Raw genomic sequence first — 27,371 nt, 5'->3', positions numbered from 1 at the left:
GTGACAGAGACGAGATAAAGCAAAATTAAATGCAGAGTAAGGAGGTAATCTTTCTATGAAAATGAAAGAAACAAAGTCTAAAATACAAAAACATTTCATTATGATGTAATCTAATTAAATCACAAAATAATTAACTTCAGCAGCTTTTATTAGAATTGAGAGAACTAAAGATATCAAATAATCTGAATATCAGTCAGGTTTAGATTTTAGGAGGTCAAGTTCCCCATACTGCAAAATATGAAGCAACATCTGTACAATAACAGAATTATTGGAAGCTTATTGAAAGATACGTATTCTGTGTATATGTGTGTGTGTGTGTGTGTGTGTGTGTGTGTGTGTGTGTGTGTGTGTGTGTGTGTGTGTGTGTGTGTGTGTGTGTGTGTGTACCTGTGTGACCAGCAGCTGAATGTCCTGCTCGAAGCTGTGCAAGAGTCTCTGCAGGCTGCTGGTGTTAGCAGAACTGCCCTGCCGGGCCCGGACCTCTGGCAGCCTTCGATGTTTGTCTGCGATCTGAGTCAAAACCTGGAGGAACACAACAAAGGTGAGCGAGTGTCTCATCATATATGTGATGTATGAGGGATGAACAGGCTTTTCTTATGTATGAATTCATGTTGGTGGAGATAAAGTGCTTTCAGATTTTACTGTTATATAATTTAATTCTACACTGCGTTGGTCTGAATATAAGACGGCACTAAATATAAGAAGACCCCCTTCATTTACAAGACTCATATGTGGAAATAGATTATGTACACACTACATCTTGAAAGGAGTTGAAATAATTTTAAGGACAAATTGGCAGACTTTGAAAGATTATGGAAAGCCTTCATTGTGTTTCTGAAATTGTAACACTACTGATTAGAGCCGCGATGGGTTTAATTCCATGTGTTAAGATAATAACACATGGAATGAAACAGCTGTTGTATAGACATCTTAAAAACCTGTAACAGTACCTGTTATTAGGACGCAAACATAAATACAGAGGTGGGAAAAGTAGACGTGAAGATACTGTTTTTTTAAAAGACCACTTTTGGAAAAATGGAATCGAGAACAGAAGTAAAAATTCCTCTTACGCTGTATTAATACATAATTGTCTTTTGTGAGTTTGGGCCGACGTGGTCGACGTGTATCTGTGTGTGTGTTAGTTATTTCATTTCAATCTAAGAACGTTTTATTTATCATGCCTGAAATGAATTACTAAAATGAAAATAATGACGGGTTCTCTTTGAGGTGCCTTACAGACGATTACCTCTCTGCAGTCGGCGAAGAACTTGTGCAGCTGATGCGAGGCGGCCAGCATCTGCGCGCGGGTCTCCATCAGCTCCAGCAGGTCAGCCCAGGCCTCGTTCACCCCGTCCTTCCACTCGGCGATAGTCGCCGCTTCCGAGTGGCCGTAGTCGATGAGCTCATCCACCATCTGGTTGACGGCCGTCACTCGCTCCTGCCCCACGCTGCCCGTCTCGGAGGCGAACTCTGTGAACTTCTCCTGCAGGACCTGCCGGGGAGACGACGGAGGAGGGAAACAAACATAAACAATAAAGATCATTTCACATGTTTAAATTAACAATAGTTTTGTTGTTATGGATTCCAGAACTGCACATACTGTATGTAGAGGACAGTTTAGTATGACATTGTAGTAGCAAATAACTGGTTCATTTTTACACACCATCATTCTCAAAACATAACTTAATATGACATCAAATATTATAATGGCACATTACATCACGTCATAAAATATAAAACAACTTCAAATGACAACATGACTTAAATATTAGACCATGGCATGTTTATCATTACTATTATTACTATCAATTAGTATGATCTAAATAGAAATAATAAAATGCAATGGTATGTTATATGATATAATAATAGCATCGAAAATATTATAATACCACTATAATATATTTTTAAAACAAAATTAACAAAAGAATAATGATGTAATGAGTAATTTTGCTGTGAAAATAGAAGAAACAAACTCACAAACACACAGATCTTTACGATGATTAAATTCAGTGTTTTTGATTAGCATGTAAAGAAGATAAGATATCAGATTATTTGAACCAAATAATCCGAGATTTTAGGATGTCAAGTGCACCACAGTTTATTTCTATAATGCCTTTTTTAATCGTGTTATTCTTGTTTTAGTTTAATGTATTTACTGTATGAAAGTGCTTTATGAATAATGTAAAACATGACAACATGACATATTCCGATTCATTAACACCTGACCTGAATTGACATCAACATGACATGACTTGACCCGATGTTCAAGTGAGACCTTTTTTTAGGTGAAATTTTTGTTCTTGCCTTAAAAAGAAGAAAAACAACACATTCACACTCACGGTGACGTGCTCATAGTCTTGACCCAGTTCGGGCGAGCTGGCAACGACCTCCCGCTGAGCGATCCACTGCTCCAGCTCGTCCACCTCCCTGTTGAGCTGGTAGAGCCAGTACTGCTGCTCCAGGCGGCTCTTCCTCTCCTCCACCAGGTCCTTCAGGGACACGTACAGGCGGTCGATCTGCGACTGACGCTTGCTGATGAATTCACTGTGCGACAGAGGAAAAACATTGGAGGGAATTCATATGGCACTACAGGGCTAAGATGTGACATTTGATGTTTTGTCTAAAAATCTTTTTGTATAATTCATGAATCAATATTGGACCAGCAAAATGCAGTCAGACCAACTGCAATGCTTCAAGTCCCATGTTTAACTGTTCAAGGTCAAGTCTAGAAAACGATTGCAATTTGCATGTTCTACCTGTACCTGCGTGGCTATTCTCCCGTTACAGCAGCTTCCTTTCATAATGCATGTTAGATTATATAGTGACTCTAAACGGTCTGTAGGTGTGAGTGTGTGTGATTGTGATCGGCTCCTGCTCCAAACAACTCTGGATGGATGAATCAGTCTGCTGGTCATTAAACATTAAAGGACAGTTGAATTATTTTCTGCCTTCCATGCATCAAGAATAATCCAGAAGAAGGTTTAAAATCCACAGTGCTTGAAAAGAATGACAGGTATTCCTGTGTTGAGAGGACGAGATGAGAGAAAACGTGGATCAGACAGTGGGTGCATGTGTTTACGTCCTCACCAGTCTGGATGGCCCATCTCCAGCAGCTGTCGGCACTGCTGCGACAGCAGGCCGATGGTCTCGGCGTAGTCCTCGATGGTCTGTTCCAGGACCAAGTGTTTCTTCAGCAGCTGCAGTGTGCTCGGCTCGTCCTGGTGGGAGGAGGAGGAGACGACATACAGAGACGCTTTAAAAATAGGATATACACACAGCACAAATCCTCCAGCCTGCCTCTGGGCACAAATCCTAGAGTCATGATGAGAAAGTATAACAGATATTCTGCTGCGACTGCATGAGCAGATTATAATAGGAGATAATATGAATTATATGATTGTATGAAAATGTAAATAATGTCTAAAAATAGAAGCACCTTCCCCTTCTCCTCGTTCATCATGTGCAGCTCCTGCTCGCTCAGCCAGGCCTCCACCTCGGCCGTGTCGAAGAAGTACTGCTGCGCCTGGTACATGGCGTCCAGGACCAGCTGCCTCCTCTCCGTCTCGGCCCACAGCAGAGCCCACAGGTGGGCCAGCTGGTCGTGGCCGGCCCGCACGCAGTCTGCCTCGGGGCTGCGGATGGAGGCGATGATCCCCGCCCTCTCCAGGACGTCCTCGATCCGACTCCGGTGGCCATGCAGCTCTCGCTGAAGCGTCTGCGGGAGGAAGGAGCGGGACAGGCTGAGCAACTTCTGATTCCATGGTTTACTGTGAGCAGGTGCAACGGAAGAACTTTCAGGATCATTTCCTTTGGTTTTCTCACCTGGTTCTTCTTCATGAGCTGCTGGACGGCCTGCAGAGATGAACCGTGCTCCTGACTCATGGCCATCGGGAGGCGCTCCTGCACCCACAGCTGCAACAGCAAAGCACACAGCAGTGGTTATTCTAACATTTTGTTCATTCATTCATCTTTTCCGCTTATCCATTTCCGGGTGGCAGTCTGACCACCGTCACCCAGATCACTTTGCACCAATTAAGAACCTTCCTGCGGATGGTGAGCCCACGGGAATCTAACATTTTGTATCAGTGGTTATTTACACTACCAGTCAAACGTTTGGACACACCTTCTCATTCAACGACTTTTCTTCTTTATTTCCTGGACTATTTACATTGTAGATTTTCACTGAAGGTATCAGAACAATGAATATGTGAGATTCTTCAAAATAGCCACCCTTTGTTTTGATTACTGCTTTGCTTTTGTGTGGACATCTTGTACAATAACTCACACCACAGTCTTTAGGCATATTTTGGTACATGTTTTGGTTTAACGAAAATTTAAACGAAACGTAAATCATGCCGCATACAGAGCGGATCGGGACAGATTTGTTTTATCTCTGAAAAAACTCCACGGGCTCTGTTTGCGACCTTAACAGATTGAATTCATCGGTCCTGGACTAGTTCGGGAGCGATTCTGGTTATGTCAATATATCTAGATATTTCAGGACTCGTTCAGGACTAAAATGTATTGATCCTGCTTGTTTGCGGTGATCCAGGACTACTCCGGACAGATTCATAGCTCGATGACCAATAGGAGCAATACCCAAAGTCACATGACTGCTGTAGACTAACAATAGAGAAATCACGTGCGACACTCACTGAAAATAATCTTCAACAGTCTTCCCCACTCTGTTAGTGGCTTAACAAACTTACTAATGGTGAGTACATCTATATATTATTTTGTTTGGCAGCCTCAAACTCACAATCTCGTCCTCCAGGTCTCGTCCCACTTGGTGAACTTCCTTCGAGGCGAGCAGGATGCGTCGTCTCTCCTTCAGCGGCTCGATCAGACGCACCATGCGAGCCTCCACAGCCGACTGCCGCCCCGCCACCGTCTCCTTCACCTGCGTCTGCTGCGGGATGGTGGCGGCCTGCGCCTGCAGCTGCCCCACCTCCTTATACCACTCCTCCATCTGCGACTCCATGGTCTGAGGGGAGGCAGGAGGGAGGGTGAGTTATCAGGCCGACGAGAAAAGGTGCAGAGAGGAACCAGGTGTAAGAGGTAAATGAGGAACATGTGATCATGGGAGAGAAGACAGAAAGTGATAATGTCGCCACATCGTCCAGATTTTTTATTTAATAGTTTATTACTGCAGGATTCATTTTAGTGTAAGGGATCAAAATAGAAACAAAAGATGACAGTGAAAAGTAGCAAACAAGAGCAGAAGAAGAGACGTCTGACAGACATGGAGTGTACGTAGTGCAGGTTACTGTACCCCGAGCCAGGATGGATGCTGGGTAGTGGAGTTTGGTTTGGAGTGAGGATGGTGAGGGAAAGCAGAGCTAATGACGGCCTGCTAAAGGAAGCTGTAAGCGGCATGCTGCGGGAGAGGAGAAGTGAGAGATGTCTCGTGAAGGGATGAAGGAGTGAAAGGATGAATCTGTGAGTCAAACCTGCCGTGGAAAAAAATCTAACTCCTCTAAAGCTTCAGTGATGAATGAAGAGTTACATCCCAACATCACACAGTGGAAATAATTAAACACTTAATGTTTACTCTGTGTTTCTTTTACAAAAGTAAAAGTGAAGTAAAGGAGTTTTTACAACACTGCGTGTTTCGTACTGAAATGACTGAACTGAGAACTGACAGGTGAAATCAATATCATCAAAAAACTAAGTATTTCTACAACAATCTTGGGATGAAACTCTTACAAATGTTCAATAGGTTGACATGAATGATGATGACTGATAATGTAATAAAAAACATAAAAAAACACAAAATGAAACAGTAATCATGTTGGTATGAACGAAGAAGAAGAAAATGCATCTGCAGAAACAAGAGAAGCCGAACAGAAATCTGTGCAGGTGTATGGCTACTACAAATGTCGCTGTCAGTAATTTTCACACATGATTTCTTTTAAATATTAAAAGGGTCAGCTTTTCAAAACTTTCACATGGTCTTGTTGGTGCGAAAACGTTATATTCAAAGTTTATTGCCCCGAATCCAGCTTTTCCTTGATTTTCCTCCATTTGAATATTGGATCATAGGAGCTGCATTCAGAATCTGCTGTGTCTGTGTGAGCTGGATTGGCTCCACCCACACATGCCCATCTTGGGAAGTGGAGGAAGTACTTCCTCTCGTGGTGCCATGTGCCAGAGCAGAGCTGCCTAATTGTGGGAGGGTCAAACGGAGGTCCGACCTTGATTGGCTGAACCCCCAATGACACTATGTAGGGTTTGATTCCTGATTGGCTGGTTGAAGCAACACACTTTATAGTGTATAGAGAGAGGACAGACTTTCTTGACTTCTGGGGCGTCAGTCCAGGTGTGAGGACGAATGTTACTGTTGGAAAACCTTTAGAAAGTAAACTTTGTGTAATATGACTTCTATAATCAGGCAAGAACACCCCAAAAAAAAAAAAAAAAAGTACCAAAACAATGCATAATGAAAGAAGTGAACTATGACATTTAATTGGCGTAATGAAAGCATGTTAAATAGAAATGTACTTAATGGTAAATTTCAGCTGGAATTAAGAAATAGGATTTTCTCTCTATGGACATGCAAAACCCCCTTGTTAAGGATAAATAATGTTTATTTTATATTATGTTATGGATTTCTGACCTTTTAAAATCTGAGGGGGGGGCTGGGACATTTCCTGCTGTGAGGTTGTCCAAATCAGACATGCACATGTAAAAAAAATAACCCTTATTTACTAAGATCCTGCAAAAAATGTAACTAAATTACACATCTCATGCAATAGATTTCAGCTTCCACAGTGTGTGCGTGTGCAGAACCATGTTTTCACTTGTTTTTCTAAGCATATAGAGCTTTGGTAGATCAGGCCTTTGCCATGTTGCTTTGAGTGAGTGTGTTTGAATATGTTTGACTTCATTGTTATATTTTTGGCAAAATAAGGGAGAGTGTGTACAGCTTCAGTTAGACGTAATCTGGAAAAAGATGGGAAACAATTGGTCTTTGATTACAGTTAAATAGTTTTATAGCGGTTTTTCCTGGTAAAATGAGAAAGGCAGACATTGGCTGCCTGAGATCTGATTGATTCTTCTGTTTCTCATGCAGGAAGTTGAATGAATCGGGGGAAGACCCCGCTGTCATGTGCGTACCATGAGTTTCTTGAGCTGCTTGTTGACAGTGGTGAGGTCCTGTCCCTGGTCCACGTAGACCAGCTGACACTCCAGCTGGCCCAGCCTCTGGTCCAGGCTTTCGTAGCTCTGCACCAGCAGGTCGGCCTTGTTGGCTTCGAAGAGCTGGCGCGCTTTGGCCTGAGTGGTGCTCTCCAGATCCTGCCAGCACTCCCTGATCTCCTCCAGCTTCTTCCGGACCACCGGGCTGAGCTCCGGCTTCTCCTGGATCAGCTGCTGGCCCTCCTGGGTGGGGACAGGAAAGCTTCCATCAGAGTAAAATATTACAGGTGTGACAGTTAGTTATTCCAGTGGTCTGCAACCTTTATCACAAAATGAGACTTTTTTTTGTGATTTTAGCAGTTTCATCCTTCTTTTTGAGCATTCTTCTGATAATTTTGACATTTGTGCATAGAATAGAATAGAAATATTTTGTACCACTTAAGCATTGCTCCACACAGTTGCAGTGATTTGTAATTTTTAATCATTTCTTCACATAAAATGATGTGCCATTTTTTGTGAAAATCAGATTCTATGACGGCAATAAAGACAAAAAAAAAAGATAATAAAATGACTGATTTCACTGTTTTTCAACCTCTAATGTATTTCTTTTTTTCAATAAATTTTTGAATCTGTTTAGAAAAGTGCTGTCTGACTGAAGCTGTGATACATATTACTCACAGTTTTAGGAAGCTAATAATAGGTAAAAGAATTGTTAAATAGAAATTTATTCAAGTTTGGCCAAGGCCAAAATATAAAGAAGAACAAAATCTTGAGCTTCTTCGCCTTCGAAAAGATTCAATGGATCTTTGGTTGAGATAATGATGCATGGATGTAGAATTGGTCAAGGGTCTGTGTGAGTGTGAGTCTGTGTTAATTTCTGTGTGTAAAGAGAATAAACCTCATCTTATTTAAATGCCTCATAAATTATCTTCCCCCTTCTCTCTCTCTCTCTCTCTGGACCCCTTGTTAGCCACGGAGACCCATACACACACACACACACACACACACACACACACACACACACACACACACACACACACACACACACACACACACACACACACACACACACACACACACACACACACACACACACACACACACACACACACACACACACACACACACACACACACACACACACACACACATTCTTTCTTTCACTCACCTACTCCCTTATTTTTCATTTAGCCTCCTGCAGTGAAATACCTCCCCCATCTCATTGAAATTCATTCTTTTCACTGTGTGTTTGCAGTGTGTTTCAGAGAGAAGAACATATAAACAAAGAAAATGTAGGAAGAAAAAAATTGTTTAGGAATACAGTATCTACACGCAATAAAATCTGTCCCGGGTTTAAGCATCATTCAGCCGATGGCCACTAGTCGGAGCTACAGAGCTTTCAGAGAGTAGTCCCCAAATTTTGAAAGCAGGACATGTAATGTGAGTGGATCCCTGTGTGACTGCAGTGCAGCGTGAGGAGATATGAACGCAAGCACAGAGAGGTTCAACACTTTTCACTCAAGATGACACTAGCTTCTTCAAAATGTGCTTACGTATGCTCTCATGGCTCTCAAAAACCCCCAAAACAAAACAAAGATACCAATGCACCAAACAGCTGCAAATGTTGGCATCTCAAAGGTTTTTATGTGTTTTCCACTGCCGTAAAAGGAATAACTGAGAAATCTGGTCTGAGCCCAGCCTGATCTGTAATACCACTTTGTCCCACTAGATGGTGCAGCAAGTCAGTTTAGCAGCTATAATCTGTTCCAAGTCAAACATAAGAAAAAGAGGAAGTAACAATGAACACAACAATGTGTTTGAATACAAATCAACTACACAAGACTGTGACTGTTCGCTCAGGACAGACTGACTCAATACTGCCACCCAGAGGATGAAAGTGTTTATCACTGCAAATAAAATGGGGAACATAATTTACCGATATTTCTTTTTGGATTAATCGTGCTGTGTTGCTGAGATTGAAACTGAAATGAGTTCCTGGCCTCTCTGGTTGGGGAGTCTTATTCTGCCCCCCTTTTTCTGCCAAAGATTGAATTTTCCAAACATTTGGCACTCGGCAGGAGGCAAGTTCACATTTCAGTCCAACGATAAAGCATCCTGGAGCAGTGACTCACCCATAGAGGACAACTCCCCCCGCGACTCACTCCCAGTATCATTCAATCTACAGACGTACAGCGCTGCCTCCTGACTGGAAACTAGAGGACACTGCTGAGATAAAAAGGCTTCTACTCCAAACACTCACATCTGCTGCGTGACGTCAGACCAGACAAGGCAAGTACTGCTACAGTATCTAGGTAACTATTTTTGTGAGGGCTTTTTACTTTTACGCCAAAATCTGTACTCTCTGCTCCTTACAATCTCCTGAAAGGCTGAAAGCAGCCAGCGGAAACATTTATCCACATTGAAACTGCAGGAAGGAAGAATTTAAAGGTCCCTTATTATTCAGTTCTTCAACAATTTCACATCGTCAGAGGTCCAACAACATTTTATTCAAAGTGTATTCCACCAAATCCAGCCTTGGTCCGGAATTTCGGCCAGTCTAAAAATGCTTCTCGTCAGAACAGGCTGTTTGTGTTTCCTTTTGCTGCTCAGCAAACCAGCGGTGGCCTTGCGCATGCGCAGTTCATTCTCAGTGTGGACGCAGTGTGGTGAGGATCTCCTCTCGTCTGACTGCAGCTGGGACTGCTGCAGGAGGGAGGGAGGTACTGTCAAGACTGACCGCAGGTCTGTGAATGCTTCGGGACGGAGGAGGGGCTCACAGCAGGACCCGCTGCTCGCTGACGACGGGGAATGCAGAACGATACGTGCTTTCACGTCAGAGTCGCCAAACACACTAGAAAGTCGTCAATAACACCAGAAAAGGTCGCTAGATTTGTCGTTAGTCGCTTTTCACAAAAAAAGTCGCCAACAGGACCTGAAAAGTCGCCAGATTTAGTGAGAAAGTTACCAAGTTGGCAACAGTGGGTTGAACTGCAGTCGCCATCTACTGGTTCCAGCTAGTCCATGCCATTCCCACCGCTCAAAAAAAGAAAGAAAGAAAGAAAGAAAGAAAGAAAGAAAGAAAGAAAGAAAGAAAGAAAGAAAGAAAGAAAGAAAGAAAGAAAGAAAACTAATCTCTGGAAGCTTTTATCTACCTGCAGCTGGGTCATTGTAAGTATCAACTATCAGAAGGAGTGGTTATATCCCCTCATGAAGTCACGAAGGGAAAATCTCTGAATCGCCGGTATGAGCACACGTTCACAAAAAAGTGGAGCAAGTGAGTGTGAAGACAGATTTTGTTCACTTCTGGAGCCTCATACAGGCTTATGGGGACACATTATTGTTAGGAATCCATTGTAAATTGAAGTTTGCACAATACTGGACCTTTAAATCTGAGTTTTCTATTTTTCCCCTCCAACCATTTCATTGTCACTGGTGCACTGCTATAAGACTATAATACAGAAACACCATAACATCACATGTGCATAGACACAAAATGTCTCTCTTTTCTAAACCAAAAACTCACAAGGCTCAGAAGTGTAGAAGGAAAAAAAAGAATAAACTCATTGAATGTTCTCCTCACAAGCAGCAGCAGCAGGCAGCCCTCGCTAAACCACCGCTCTGTGATTTCCAGCGCTGGTGCGTTACGTCACATTTGATTTTGCAGTGGATTTTCTCTGCGGTGAGTGGGAGCGAGTGGCTGCGTGGGCTCGAGCAGCTTCACCCACCGGCTCGGAGCCATTACTTTGGAGCTGCAGCTCAAACAAATCGGCTCCTGCTCACATCTGCACCGAATGAACAGGAAAGCCCTCGTCCCTCTGCTCCCTCACGCTGCCTCCACACACTCGTCACTGTGAAACTTTGGCTTCAGGTAGAAGAGGAGGAAGTCACCGAGCTGACATCTCGCCAGCAGTGAGGGTCAAATGAAAAGTGCATTATGGGAATTAAAGAATGGCGTCGGAGTATCTGTGTCTCTGCAGCATCGATCTGGACTGTTGAGGAGTCTGAGTCTCGTGGAAGTCGTCCTGATTAAAGGGAGCGACGCAGAATCACCAGCAAAAATCTGCACTGATTTCATGTGCAGATTTTATGTATACTTTAACTTTTTTTTATGCATACTGTATTTCTCACTTATATATGTGATATATTGTGTTGAGGTTTGGGTAAATACATACAGAACACATAGACATGCAAACCAATAAACTCCAACAAAGAATTATTAGAATAATAAATAAACCATTGATAAATTATTTATAGAATCTTGCACGTTAACATTTGTAGATATTGTGTACTTAAAAACGTATTTCTAGTGAAAAATAAAGGCGTTAACGCTGGTATAGAAAATGCTTTTAAATGAAGAGAAAATAATTATAATTTCTACGAGGATTGGGTGTCTTTGAAAGAGGTCCTGTGAGAGCTAATATTTTAATATGAATGTGTTTAATTTTTGGGAGTCATATAATGGAATGGACTCAGCGACGACTTAAAATTGTGTAAATCTCTGTTGTGTTTCAAAAAAACATTGAAAGGTAAAAATAACTTTTAGTTTTCCTCTTCTTTTGTATTACTTCTGTTATGTTTTGTTTTTCTTTTCTTTTTTTATATTACTGGTGTTCTGGGTACCTTTATGGACTTTTGAAGGGATAGGCAAAAATAAGCCTTGGCGTCAGCCTGCACCCATTTCAGCTACAGCGATTATATAAATAAATAAATAAAATTTGTGTGTGACAACATTTCAAGACTACAAAACTGAACGCACATAATTTCAGGTTTTGTATTGTAAACTGTCACCGAAATAAGCAATTCATTCATTCATTCATGGGGTTTTTATTCATGACTGTCGTATATGTTTTCATGATGCGTATATCTGCATGTTTCTTGAAGATAAAACAATAAAAGCTTTAAACTAAATTTGTGTGTGCATGGGTGCGTTGAAAAAAGGTACATTTTAGAAACTGTACTTTATGTTTTACTTTTACCTCAATAAATCTCTACTTTTACTACACTTGTCTTTAAGTACAGAATGTGTCTAGTCTTTTGTCAACTCTGCTGGTATTACTGAAACATCTGTGTTCTGAATAAACTAAAATTAAGTTAAAAAAAAATTCTTTTAACAGTATTTTTACAGTTGGCAGACGATCGAAGGTATAGTTACTTTTTTTCCATCCAGAAAATTTCAATCCAGATCTAAGACTCTTTGTTTCCTTCTGTAAAACCTAAATAAGTACATAAGTAGCTTGTAAATAACTCTGATAGGATTTTTCTCAGTTTGACACTTTACAGGATGGTTTTGTTGTTAATGGCGCTACATTGATAAAACTCAGTTGAACTGAATCTAATCTGAAAGAAAAAAGAATTTCTAGATACCTTCAGGTTTAATAAATACATAATATACATAATATTAAAATAAGGCCAAATACAGTCATGTTCAAGAGATAGTGCACGCACAGTTCAACACACATCACATTGTCACGTTTCCCCTTCTTATAATCTCATTACTTCTTGAATTCACAATTGTTACCAAATGTTGACATTCAAAAAACAAAAGGGATTAACAAAACCATAATCCACTGTATCTCTCTTGTCTAATGTTGCTGTTGCAGCTCCGCAACACGAGAGGAGGTCGTCTTCTCACCCACACACAGTGCAGGGAGTCTCCTCTGGCTACGGCCACACACACACACACACACACACACACACACACACACACACACACACACACACACACACACACACACACACACACACACACCTGATGACATGTTTTCAAAGAAAGTGCCCTGTGGTGGAGAGTGCTTGTGAAAAAGCCCCCCCCCCCCCCCCCCCCCCCCCCCCCACACACACACACACACACTCCAAACTTCCCCCTCTGCTCTGCGCTGCAGTAAAAAGCATCATTCTGACTGGAAGGAGGAGAAAAACACTGAGGACTTTCTTAATGCACTCCTCAATGTTTGGAGTTCTTCCTTCCTTCGCACTGAAAGCCGAAGGAATCTGAGACTGCCCGAGGACGGAGCAAACACACAATTATTAAGCTACTTTTTCAACTGACATGAACTTCAGTCGGAGTGAAGAAACCGAGCAGCTTCTCACTAATTTCTATCCTTATCATGACTGTTAATCACACTGAAAAAAAGGAGACTTCGTCAAAACTGTAATGTCTGATCGCTGTGTTAGAGCAAGTCAAAACAAAGCTCTAGTTTAAAGATGACAACGGAAAAGCAATAATTTACAACAATGATAATTAAAAAAACCCACTGATAATAGAAATAGAATCACTGTCATTCCCGTTCCCGCCTGCTCCCACACTGTGTATTTTAGGTAAAGTAAGAAAATAAATATATAAATTACACATCATCAGATGACTCAACTCAGCAGTTTTCAACGGCTTTCTGTTGCTGCTTGACTGTATGAGACAAACTCACTGGTGGTAACTTCTTTCTGCTGGTTGCCACGTTTTTTTAAAGGAGGATCCAGATTTTGTTGTAATAACAAAACTCATTTGAAGTTTGTTAGTATCTGACTTGACATCAGTTTGCGTTAAGACTCTGATTTGTGTGACGATCTCTTGTGGCCACTGCTCAGCATAATGTTGCTTTAATGTTCGGATGCAGGCCGACTGAGTTAGCATCAGCACATTATGAGAGAGATACTGACATAAAGACAGAACAACTAAAGCAGAAAACTGAATGGAATAAATGATTGTACATTGTCAGTGCTAGAAAGTATATACATTAGTACTGTCAATCGATTAAATTATTTTTACTAATTAATTGCAAGATTTTCTGTAATTAATTGCGATTAATCGCATTGTTTTTCTATTGAAGACTGAAGCTTGTCATGGATTCAGGGAAAACCACCGAATTAATGTCGACTCAGCAAACAGACACTATATTTAAAATCAAAGACTGTTTTTTTTAACGTCCTTATAGCTTTGTGTGAATGTTGTTCCTCTCCAAGATTAGCAAAATAATAAAAACATAAATAAATTGATAAACATCAAACATAAGTCTGGGTTTTGTTAGAGTGTGGGTCCACCACTTTCAGAATTTGGGTTAGGCTTAAAAAACTAAACAAAAAAAAGCCGGAGGTAAACAAAACTGTGTTAATTCCCTTAAATCTTTTTAACAAGTTTAACGTTTCAAATCAATTCATTTAATTAACGTGTTATTTTTGACAGCACCAATATACATATATGAAACACATATACAATACAATGTAGATATAGCTGACACAGTTATTTTTTTAAAGCAATTGTTTCATCATTTATTTTAGTCAGTTTACAATTAAAAACAGCATCTTTTTGTGGTTTTTGGACAATTTGCTTCTGTCTTCTGCAGCGTCGTCTAAAATGCACGCGAGTTCAGTAGACACGAGAGCACTTGTGTTTGATTTATCAGAGCTAATCCACCTCTAACACCACGCCTGATGTATTTAAACAAAACCTCACTTCTGACTCTCTGTTCCTTCCATGTCTTTCAACAATTCATCCACCAATCCAGTTCTGTAAACTTTACTGGACCAAACAGCCTGATGAGAACTGCAATGGTGTATAAATAAAACCAGGATTGATTGAAGGGAATAAAAATACAACGGAATATTCTCGTCTCATTTTAATATGCGCCCTGAGTGATAGTGCCCCGTTGGTTCCCTCTCCCACCACACACACACACACACACACACACACACACACACACACACACACACACACACACACACACACACACACACACTGCAGAGCCAGCAGAAACCTGCAGGTCAACGCTTCGTGCACAGAGGCCTTGGAAAGAGAGGCGGATGAAGAGATGAATATAAAGTATGTACACGATATTTCGACCTTTGACTTGTTTGCGAAAATTCAAACAATATAACCGTCCCAGAGCAAAATACCTCAACAACTACCCATAGAAAACTAACATTAAAAACATTGGTAATCCTACCGGCAGTGGATTGCACAGATAGATTATAATCCCTGAATTCCCGAAACAGAAAAGCTCCAGTTGGTCTCAGCTGAGTATTCACGAATTGTAAATCACGATGCTCACATTGCAGTGAGCGTCGATGCAGTGTGAGTACAGCATGTCCGGGCAGGGGCGTCGGGGTTTCTTTGCTCTTTTTATTGCCACTGCAGCATCGCGTGAACTCCACACAAAAGAAGATGGATCGTGCAGGATAACTCATTTAGCCCCTTAGATCAGCTACACACATTTAACTTCATCAAATTAATGTTAAAATTGCAAATTCTACAGTATTAGTATGGCACTTTCAGTGATCATGCATTTCTTTTTTTTTCCTGCATAATGCTAATAATGATGAACTGGAGGAATTTGTTCAATATAGGTAGGAACAGCTGCGTGAATCATTGAGATGTGTGTTACTTCAGTGGTGTTGCCCATAATAGTCCAGACACAAAGTGTTTGGATGCATTTTTGTTGGGGCTGAGAATTTAACACATTAATTTGGATGAAATAATTAACACATTTTCTCGTGCTTTATTTTTATACTCCAGTGTTTCACAGTGTACTTGACTTGGTTTTTCCAACTGTGAAATTCAAGCAACACATGAGTGTCGAAATCAGAAGTTCAAACTTCTTTTTTTTCCAAGTCTAATTATTATTCTACTAAAATCAGTTTAGATTAAAAGAATGTTTTGAGATGTGATTAATTTGTGATTTAAATATTCCAAAGCCCCTAAAAAAATCTGATTAACTTTTTTAATTTGGCAGTAACTTGTACTAAATATATGAAAAATGTTCTTTAAATGTATAAATTGTGCAGAGAAAACTACCAATGGTGACAGCATTCATAGTAAGAGTGCTTAATAATGTGTAAACAATCTTAAGAGATCTAAAGAATTATTTGAACTAAAAATAGTTGACGAATATGTGATTTTCACTTTGTAAGGAATATATTTGTGTAATCATCGTTTAATGGTGTACCTTCACACTGACTTCAGAGCATGGTTTTAGGCAGCGAGCCGTCCAGCCGCCATTTGGACGGTCAATTTTCGGAAAAGACGGCCGAAAAAATAGCGGAGGTGTTGCTCAAAGCCTCTAAAATATGTGTATAATGGCCGTCACTATTTGTCACCATCTAATTTTGTCTGAATTAATATTTTTTTGCAGAAATATAGCGAATAATCGACTCGTGTACACAACGAACAGTTCTGTATTACGCCCAGTGACGAGCAATGTGATTGTCAATTGATACCATGTGGTCTATACCTTGTGAAAGGCGGCGTCTGATTGGTTCATAATTCTCTGACTCATCCGGGTGCGTTCAAATGCCAGGGCAGAGAGGAGGATTTTCCTTTCCAAGATGCTGAGGAATTATATCTGCAGAATCCACACAGGTGGTATTAATTATATGGAGCTAAGATCTAGCTAAAGATTCACTTCCTAAATGAAATGAGAAAAGGAAATATGTTACTCTTAATAGGCTATCAACTATATTTTAGTGAATCCTCGAAGGGAGGTTAAAGCACAATTGTGCTCGGATGACGTTAAAGCTGATAAGATATAAAACACAGTGGAGAAGTGACCCTGCAGCTGATGATGAAAGTTGAACACTAATAACTCAGAAGACGGAAAAAAAGCCATCCTCAAAAGACATAGAATCAGGGACGTAGGGTAACTCCCCCCCCCCCCCCCCCCCCCCCATTTTATTATACCGACGACTTCCTGTTTCTCACAACAGACGCTGGTACTGATAACATTTTTAATAGTTTATATGCATACCCGATGTAAAAAAAAAGCCAAAGATGGAGGTTGGATGTGTTGAAACTGGAAGACTTGTGGACTTATTTGTGTGACGTCATTTTGTTTCCTAATATCGGGCCGATAATCATCGGTACCGATCTTTATCGTGCATTCCTACAGTGGATAAGCTATTGTGTTTCCACCCACAATAGAGTTTTCAACACTCCGATCACAAATATTCAGCTGACAAAATGCACCGTATTTTCTTGAGATATCCGATCAGTGTGTAAACACAACAATGAATCATAGTAATAAAGAGAGAGGCAGTGATACAACTGCTACAAACCCGACCACACAGAGGAAAAATTCTGGGTTTTGTTTCCCTCTGTAGGATCCAGGCCCCCCCGAGGGGCGACACCAGTGACCACAGGTCATCTGAAGATATGCAAATGTCAACGAAACCCATCGGACGGTTTCCTAGAATGCGTGTTAGACCTGAGAAACAGCCCATCGAGTTTATTTTGATTTTCTACATTCATAAGAGCGGATCCATCCACCTGCATTTGGCTTCACTGTGATGTTTCGTGATATCAGAGACCAAAGCCACATGGGGGAGAGTAAAAAAACACTGTTCTGGGAAGCTCTGACTCCAACTATACTCATCCTCATTAAAATGTGATCCAGCACAGAAAGAGTGAGAGTGAGCGTAAGATAACAGCGGTGCAGATCGTCATTCTCAGTGAGTTAATGAGGGCAATTAATCAGGAAGTGTAACAGAAATGAGGGAAGCAAAATGAACGCTTTCTGGGTTCTGCTGAGTGACTTTTATTTTATTTTTTAGATTAATACTGGAAGCAGGAAAACCACGTAAGGCCCATAAAGGGGTCAGCTTCAGTTTTAGCCCGGTTCACTGCGTGTTTGGAGTCTGGAGCTGCTGAGAAATCAACCACAGAGGGTTCAGATGAGACGTCACACATCATCAGCATACATCCTGAATACACACAGGCAGGACAATTCAGGCTCCACTTCAGGAAACCAGAAACCTGAACTTTGGGGGTCTTTTGGGTTTATCTGCACCTCATGAATATAACTGATAATCCCCGTTTGAACACACCTCCACTGATCAGATCACTCAGTTTCACATTATGATGCACAGATTTCTTCATGTGGCCCGTAGGGGAAGCCCAGTCATCCTGCAGCGACACAACAGCAGTTATTGATTAAACGCTGCATTATGCATTGAGAACACTGCAAAGCTCAGCTTATTAGACCCGGACCACATTAACATTGTAGTGCAGTGGGCTCACTCTCAGTACTCCCACACTCTTGTCACATCTTCTGCTCTGCGTCTTACATTTGGGATAGGAGAGCGGGTGTTTTCCTAGATGACTGTAAGACTCCTCAGTTTTTTGAACAATTTCATTATCAGAAGTCCGACAACATTTTACTCAAAGTATATTTCCCCAAATCCAGCCATGGTCCTGAATTTCAGTTTAAAAATCCCTCTAGAGATTCAGGCTGTTTCTGTGTCTGTGTCTGTCCAGGCTGACTCCAGGCTCGTCTCGGGTAGAAGAGCTTTCCGGTGTTTCATGTTAAGTGGTTTTCCTGTTAATCGGTGACCCTTTAGCATCTCTTGTTGCTGCTAACATCAGACGTTAAAAACCTGACAGAGATCCGTAGCTGTCCTGACGAACGCCGTTTAACAGCAAACACAATTAAGTTTCCAAGTGTCATACTGTTTGTGAGTGTTATTTTAATATATAGTGCTGCGAGCAGCAACGATGGACACAATCAAGAAAGTTATTTAACAGGGAGACCAGTTCATTCAAAACACCGGTACCATGCACTAATGTTCACGGTGAACGTATCGCTGTGACTCGTAGCAACTCTGTTGTTCAACCAGTTTGAACCAGAAAGTGACCCGGAAGGAGAAGCTCCTAAAGATGATGAGTTAAAAATATCGTGTGTCTCAATATGTTGCGTAGTTTGGTCATACGTGTCGCTAACGCTAGCTCCTGCTAACTGAAAGGCTAACTGCTACAGTATTTTATATTATACTACATTAATTTAGTATATCTATGTGTGGGGGGGTCAAAGTGACTATCACTGCCAGAGGGAGGAGGTATTTCCCTGCATGACATCATGAAGGGAAATCTCTGAATCTCCTGTATGAGCACACATTCAATAAAAAGTGCAGCAAGTGAAGGAGATGACAGACTTTCTTCCCTTCTGGAGCCTCATACACAGGTTATGGGGACACATATCGCAGTTTATTACTGAATTTTGTGTAATATGGGACGTTTAAGGGAACAGAAATAATAGGAGAAACTAAAAGAAGCACCAAGCAAATTGGTACTTTTGATATCTATTGCAAATCCTTTGCAACCAATGACACTGTGAAGTCTCGGGTCCATAGAAATCCTCAGAAATATGCATTTTAATTCCTGAAGCAGACACAGGCAACTGCCAGCCTGCAAGACACTGGTTTGAGGTTTTGAGTATTGAAAATACTCAAAACTACTGTATTACTTACTTAAAATTCCTTTACCAGAATCCACATGGGAAAAATGACACATTTCGGACCCAGTTTCAGTTGTTGATGTACATCTCTAATACGTTATCAATACCTTTCTGTAAGAAATTCCTCACTACACTCATAAGAAAACATATTTCTAGCATTTAAATTTCATGGAACATCATCAGGTTTGTTGACGTATTAGCGTCACAGAAACTCCTTTGTAGACAATCTCGGGAGATCTTGATTCGCTCTGGAAAAAGTGATTTTCCCATCAGTTTCACAACATAAGACTATTCTCGTGGCTCTTTCCTATCCCAGAAACCCATGCGCCCAGGTTTCCGAAAATGACGTCAGTCGGTGAAACATAAACGCAGTGTGATGGCTAAGAAATTCCAGTTTATTTGTGAACATAGCGACTTTGGTGTGATTGATTTGGGAAAATGCGAGTTGGAAATTAGTGGAAATAAGTGGTGATGGTCTAGTTTCGGTGTGTTGGTTTATTCTCTGTGCAGAAGTGAGACCTTTTATGGGAAGTATAGTTGAAAGATTTTTTTCGGGTAGAGTAACTTAGAGAATATAAAATGCATGCATGTTTAATGAAATTAAGATATATTAAATAAGTCCTTTTCATTAAATTAGTAGGTATATTTACCATAAGTACTAGTGGGAGATGTCAAAATATCACAATAATCGAAATTGCCCATCCTTGTCTGCAGTATTCATCTGCTTTTACAAGCAAAATTCTTATAGTTTGTCTCGTTAACAAGGTTGTACACCAATGAACCACACAAGTATGAACACTGACAGTCAGTGAATAACTCTAATTATCTCTTTATCATGGTCCCAGCTTTTGTGTGGGGTATAACAAGCAGAAAGTGAATGTTTTGTCCTCAAAGTTGAAAGCTGGTGATCATTAGGATTTGATTGGGCTCTTGTGGGGTGTTCCCAGACCGCAGTGGTGGAAAAGATGAAAAGTGATTCGGATCAAAATGAAGGTGCCTTCGCAAACACATTTCAGGGACAACAACATCCTCTGTGATGGCCGAACATCATCGGTTTCCAGGTCATAGGCCAATATGAGAGGAAGCAGCATTAGCAGAAGAAAAACATCCCAGGATGAGAGTTAGAGAGAGAGAAGGGATGGGGGGGACGAAAGGAGGGATGACCTTCACACATGAGCTGGGTCTGGAAGGAGGGGCAAGGAGAAAGGCGATGGGATTGGGCAGCTGTTGCCTGGCAACCAGCACAAGCACAGGCACGAGGAGACACGGGTCCCCGCCAGCCACTTGACGTCACAACGACCCAGCACGGAGCACAAAGTGCATCGCAATCATCCAGAGGGTCCTCCTGCGGCGGGCCACGCCCCTCCGTCACCAACTCTGCTCACAGACGGAGGATTGGTCCTTATTTTAGTCTTCATGGTGCGGATTTTTCACACACAATTAGACCCTTTGAGACTCCCACAAACGTGTGATAACGTGGCGCGGCGGGCAAAACCAGACAAGCACACAAACAGCTGATGGTGTCAGTGACGACTAAGGAGGGGGGTTTCTCAGCCTGTCCAGGGAGCTGCTCACCATCACACTCTAATCTTACTTACATAATCATCAGTCAGAAAACCCACTAAAGTGCTGATCTAAAGGGACCCAAACTGGACTTGAAAATTAAATGGAATGCACGAGTGTTGATGGAAGTCTGTCTTTGTCACACCTGTGGAAAGGTAACCAGGACGGACCCAACAAGTTACAATTACTAATATTACTGTCATTATACTGTATTTGTGAGTACTTGCATTTGTATTTTAGTGGTACTTAAGCACTTTTACATCACTTTTAGCACAATTTACATCATTTCCGACTAGCATTTTGCTAGTTTGAGAACGACAAGTCACTAAGTACAGTTACACAATTTCATCCAATTAATAATCAAACTCTTTGATTTAAATTTTTTAAGCCAATTCTTTAATTATTTGTCTGGAAAATGTGCTTCAAGTTGGAAACTTAAATTGAATGCCTGCTCTTGAATGATATGGATTTTCCGACCACGAATATCTACTAACAAGAACTTTGTAAACATATTTGAGTATTTCTAACTGGCTTTATGTGGAATTGAGTGCAACTGGAGGAATGCAACAGCAGTTGCACTTGAGTAAAATGTTTAAGTCGTCTTTGATCATTGACTATTGTGCTCGATTACAAGTGTGTATCTAATTTTTTTTGAAGATGGACGCTTTATTCCTTTCAATGTGCAAAACTCATATTGTAAATAACACTCCAGAATTGATATAATGTGTTTTAAAATCTCTTTGGGGTTTTTTTTAACAAAAAATTGCAGAAAACTTGCCGGTCAAACCGGATGGGATTTGGGTGAAAAACACAAAATGGAGGTGATACTAGTCAGCGAGTGGCAGGCACGCAAAATGTCATCTCAAATTTTCTTGTTATGATTGTTATTGTAGGTTGCAGGCATACCTTTAATATTTTTACTACTTTAACTGTTGATAGGATATGATAACCATTGTTACCTTCACCAACAAAAGTTGGGTGACCTACAAAGTTGGCAGAGAAGGTTATGTGTTCGTCTACATGAGTTTACTTATTTATTGGTTTGTATGTATTTTACCAACTTTTTGCAAAAACTACTCACTCGAATTGCATTTTCAGGGATGATTTATCATCATCCAAGGACCAATCAATTCTATTTTGGGAAGTTAACGACAAACCATTTCCGAATGAATCCCAAAAAACTGCTAAACTGAAAAAAAAAATATCACATTCATCTCCTTTCATCTCATCACACTCAATTTTATTTGAAATGTTCTTGTAATAACGGCACTAATACATCTCCCAGAAAGCCTTGCAGCCTCTCCATAACCTGGTAGCTGAGCTGTTTCCATGGTGACAAGTCACGTTTCATAAAGTGATGTAGCTACCTGAGCTATTGAGTTGGCACCGATATGAGCCAAATGGCTATCATGCTCGCAATGCTAACTCGGTTCCGCAAACAAATGTGGCGTTGGCGAAGGTCTGCGCTCTACCGAGGGCCCGTTCTAGTTATACATGTTACATTCACCCAATACCTGAGACATGCTATAAGTAAAAAAACAAATCCTGCATGTGTCAGAAATAGGATTCACTGTGCTGAAGATGATGTTTGGCTGCAGACTGGATAAAACGAAGAAGTCTGGACACTTGATATGAAGAGTGTTTCTGGAGATGGTGAGAGCAGGTGCAATGTGTGAGCCAAGCATCATCATCACCGTCGTCTTCGTCTGCAGCTCCCACAGACTCCGTGGCACATTTAAGATGAGTAGATCGGGTAACTTGTGCTGACCTTTAATTCCATGCTGAGAGCAAATGTACCGACTGTAAATGCTCAAACACACACATCCACTCTAAGACACTAAGACAGTAAATATTCCACTAATGGCGGGTATTGTGCTTCACTTCGGAGTCCTTCACAGCAGAGAGGGTTTCTTTACCGCACACAGAAATAGACCGAAGACTCTCTGAGGACGCCGGCAGAAAGACACAACCAGGACACCACCAGCAAGAGTGTGGATAAATTTACTGCATCAAAATACGATCAGTTTTTCAACGGCAACATGAGTCACACACTGACTCAGCTACTTCATCCTCAGATGTCCACTTTGTCTGTTCAACATCCTGCTAATAAGCATCCATCCTTTTTACCTGCTTCATTCAACATGAACGCTCCTGCAGAGGTTCAACACTAAGTTTTACTTCATGTTGTTAAATTACTCTGAATTACTGAATCAGAGCTACAATAAGCTTCAGCAAGTCGTCTACTTAGGCCATCTAAATATGCTGCTCGTGCCTTCATAAAATAACTAAACAGAGAATCGATCTGTTGTGTTCGGGGCCTTTCACATTGCGATAATCCCGGAATCAGTTCACTTAGGGGGGTGGGGGGGTTCACACCTTAATTTGTTTTGGGTGGCGTTCACATTCACTTTTGAGACCAGATCAAACCACCTGGAAAATAATGTCATGCAATTACAACAGCTGCTGGTTTGGCAGTGCTGTCGCCGAAACAAACGGCAATCAGAGAGGAAGTAAAGAAGAACCACGGCTCATTGATTGGTTCGGACTTTAACTCATAGCTTTAACCCATGGTGGCTATGCCAATTAGCTCGTGGCTAATGAGTAGCCACAAACAACCGCCGTTCAGAGTTCGTGGTTGTATTCTCTTCGTTTTCCCCTAAAGAGACTCTGGTTCGGATCAAACAGGGGAATGTGAACATGCCCTTAGTGTGTATTTATGTATAGAGAAAGGCTCAATATGGAAGTAGATAGAAAATGTGGAAGTAGTGTTAATGTTTTGAAGTAAAAGTTTTAAGCTATCCACTGTTTGGAGGATAGTGATGGGAATCCTAAACCGGTTCTCGTTGAGAACGGGTTGACATGGTTTCAATTTCTTGGACTGCTTTGACCATTTAGCAAACGATTGCCTGATCGATTCCAGTGGATAGAAATGATTGCATAGCTTACGCAAGCTGCGTAACCTGCATGGTGATGTCATTCGCCAGAGCAGCCAGCAGGAAACATAGCGCCCAACCGGCACAAACACTCAAAAGTTTTGTTACGTTTCATGAGAAAAGACGACAGCAGGGCCACTTGAAATACTTGCAAAGTGGATATTTCATCAAAGGGAAGAAATACTACTAGTATGCAAAAACATGTGCACACACAGCATGGCATAAGTTTGAATGAATGTCAAGTTTTTGATCAGCTCCGGAATGAATCTCAACCCAGCAGCAACTTTAGCACCTCTTCTGCTACTCACTGGGGACCCTCGGGCATCCCATTGAAAAGCTCTAGACAACTCGGGCTTTTCTACCAAAAAGAACCAGGTCCGGCGCTATTGCCAGTTCTTAAATGAGCACCGTCAAAGAACCGGTTGTTTTTCCATTATCAATGGAGTCAAGTGAGAGCCACGTCATTGCGTCACTCCAACACGTCGTACATCACTGATTTCACCAATGTAGTGCTCAAACAGAACGACTTGATGGACTGTATTCATCACTTTGGTCCGGGTCGCTCCATTTAGTTTGGCCTGAACCTCAGCTGCAGACCAAAGAGCCATAAAACATTGCATCTTCTCATCTCTCCATTGTTGTTTTTTCTCATCCTTCTTGCTTTAGTCCGGAGCCCCAGAGTGGCCATAGAGGAAAGAAAATAAATAACGTGTGGAAACGAGATAATAACTCGTTCCCTCAAGTTATCAGCTTGAGGTAAAGAAAGATGAGTCTCGTTCCCTCGCATTATATCTTTTCACCAATGTCGTCTCCATCCCCATCATATTTACTGTTATGGACGCTTTGAGATCAAATGATAAGGACCACATTAGATATTGGTGTTTGTTAATTAAACCATGTGAATTACAGACATGTAAATCCCATCTTGGTACAAAAAGAGAGGATATAATTCTTTGCAGCTCCAATTCATGTATCCCCTCTTTACCATAAACGAATGAGTTTGGGGCTTATTTTTCAACATTTCGGCATTACATTGTGAATTTCTGCTCCTTTCACTTTATTTCTGGATGTGTCTGAATCAAATGCTTCAACATCAGGAGGAATGGAGGTGGAGAATAATAGAACGCAGCTCTAAAGCCGTTTCCAATGGCAACCTAAGTAGTTTGTTTTGTATTTGCTGATGAACCAAAAGTATGGCTTCATTATAAAGAAGTTCTGTGGGGTAGAAAATAGTGGTGCGTCTCATAGCGAGCGGAATGCAGCCGCATGCAAGACCTCAGCCTACGGTCATAACGCGATACAACACCTGGAAGTGAAGTTAGTTATGGAGCAACAGAAAACTGCTTCTAAATTATATATCCAACGCAGCTGGCAGTTCGAGAGCCACCCACTCCGCCATCGCGGATTAAAATGTATCATTCCCTCGCATTATTAACTTGAGGGAACGTCTTATTATCTCGTTTCCACGTGTTATTATGATTTTTTTCTCTATAGCCACTCAGGGGCTCCGTCCTTTGGCGCTGTAGATTTCAAAATGCCAGTACTGGTGCTCTTCCGCCTCGTAGGTAGTGATAACTCCACCGCCAGTTGATGATGTGTCAGGCCCCGCTCTGGCCCAGCAACGATTTGGGGCTGGCTTAGACCTTGATAGGCCGGGGCTTTGGTGGTGGACAGACAAAGAACTGGTACTAAATCTGGCCCTGGCCCGAACCAGCACCTGGTTCTTTTTGGTGGAAGAACTCCCATTGTTGGGTTTGTAAGGTCATGTTACTCCTAAACTAAACAAAGCTGATGCTAATTGACTTGTTTGTTCTCCTTATTTTTTCAATGACAATAGATAAAGAAATGAATCATTAAGCAGAATCAAAAATGGAATTGGAATCGTAAAAATCTTGGTAAAAAAAATAAAGATAATAGATTTACATTTTTTTTTAAGAAAAATAAATAAAAACAACAGAAAAGAAGATTCCTAGAGCTGCGAACGGTACAACACAGAAAATATCTCACTATAACGCCCACTAATAAAAGTTTTGAGGAGCCAGCTGAGAAAATCTATTACCATAAAGTCCTCACAGTATTTTGCGCAATATGGATTATACTGCTCTGATACTCCCGTGTTTATGAAGGGAAATACAGTGAATCAATTGTGTAAGATATTTTCCAAGTCTTTCAGACACAATCCTGAGGGAGTAGATCATATTTCACACACGTCTGTGGGCTATATCAAGTTTGCACTTATGTACGAGCAAAGGTCAGAACCTGTGTCTTAAACACACAGAATAAATCCAGGAAAACCCCAAATCAGGGTCTTCTTGCTGTGAGGCTGAAGAGGTAACCACTAAAGGCTACTCTTAAAAATACAGCACTGATCTATCCAGACATCAGAAAGTGCACCACACGGTCAACAAAGTATTTCACTTTGCAGAGTCAGAAGCGGAGAGACATGCATGGAGAGTCCACAGACAAGGAATCACACCAGTTATGTGGTAAGAGCTGTAGGAGTCGGTTGATTGGACGCCCCCGTAACAATGTTTCTGACACTAGTCATGAAACACAACCACACACCGAGTGTTAACTCGCAAAAAAACAACAACAAAAAAACCTGCAAGTTGCTAAGCAACGGACGAGAAGAAGACTCGTGGGGTGAACATGGCTGCCACTTATGACTTCAGAAGCTAAATTATGTGTGTATCTGCCAACAGCGAGGCGGACGGTGCGACTACAGTCTGCTGGGCGCATGAGTCGGGTCCAGTCGAGCAGGATTCACACCGACACATCCAACAACATTGGCGGACCTTCCCCATTCAACACCTTAAAAATCAAGCGTTAAAACAGTGAATATGACTTCTTCAGACTGAAGGTGCTTAAACCGAAAATATCCCCTGACTTCACCAGAGGACTGAACAAATCTTTATATTGCTTTTACCTTTTAATTAATAAGTAATAAGTAATAAGTAAGTAATTTTTGTAGTCCTCAAAATTTACTGTGTGTGATTTAGACACGTGAAGTCTATCAAGGATTTTGTAAATAAACAAAAAAAATGTAATCAGTATTAGAATAAAATAATCACAATATGTTTGTTTCATCCCACCAGTAGGAACACAACATATTTAAAGATGTTCATAGTGTTTGTTGTCGTCGAAGGCTTGGCATGTAGGCTGCTATTGTTGTTGTTTTTTTAAATTGTCAGCCAAATTACATACTTTCATGCGAAGATGAAGACAAAGAAATGCAGTTAGCATTATTCAGATACTTCAGCGTGTGGGCGTCAAAGATACAATGGACTCTTTTATACTTTCAGAGTGAGACAAGACGTGAAATTTCTTCAGGTGGTCAAAGCTTTTACAGACAATTTAGACAAACAGTAATTTATGATTTTATCCACAGTGGGAAGGTTGATTAGGTGCAATATCCCATCAAATAATTAGCCAACACTGATGTCAGTGTGTTGTGTGTATTGGCTGAAAAATAGTGCAAAAACAGCAAAAAGAAACCTCTACAGCATTCCTTCCTTTGTCTGCC

General features: G+C 41.1%; 2 protein-coding genes across 2 annotated transcripts in view; both read right to left on the bottom strand.

Annotated features, from left to right (window-relative positions):
• Window positions 1-27,371, bottom strand: part of kcnk6 (potassium channel, subfamily K, member 6) — a 242,276-nt gene that overhangs the window by 110,178 nt on the left and 104,727 nt on the right. The gene's annotated exons all lie outside the window — the stretch shown is intronic.
• sptbn4b (spectrin, beta, non-erythrocytic 4b) overlaps window positions 1-27,371 on the bottom strand; it is a gene marked incomplete at its 5' end in the record, with an annotated part of 88,169 nt that overhangs the window by 14,090 nt on the left and 46,708 nt on the right. Inside the window, 8 exons of the mRNA XM_080459790.1 lie at window positions 388-522; window positions 1,247-1,492; window positions 2,340-2,544; window positions 3,088-3,218; window positions 3,437-3,715; window positions 3,823-3,912; window positions 4,760-4,984; window positions 7,117-7,380. Coding sequence (XP_080315916.1) covers window positions 388-522; window positions 1,247-1,492; window positions 2,340-2,544; window positions 3,088-3,218; window positions 3,437-3,715; window positions 3,823-3,912; window positions 4,760-4,984; window positions 7,117-7,380 — 1,575 coding nt within the window. The remainder of the gene's footprint in view (window positions 1-387; window positions 523-1,246; window positions 1,493-2,339; window positions 2,545-3,087; window positions 3,219-3,436; window positions 3,716-3,822; window positions 3,913-4,759; window positions 4,985-7,116; window positions 7,381-27,371) is intronic.

Source organism: Lipophrys pholis (genome assembly GCF_963383615.2).
Source record: "Lipophrys pholis genome assembly, chromosome: 3".
NCBI classification, from domain to species: Eukaryota; Metazoa; Chordata; class Actinopteri; order Blenniiformes; family Blenniidae; genus Lipophrys; species Lipophrys pholis.
The sequence above is the reverse complement of the archived record's forward strand: the minus strand, read 5'-3'. Positions and strand labels throughout refer to the sequence as shown.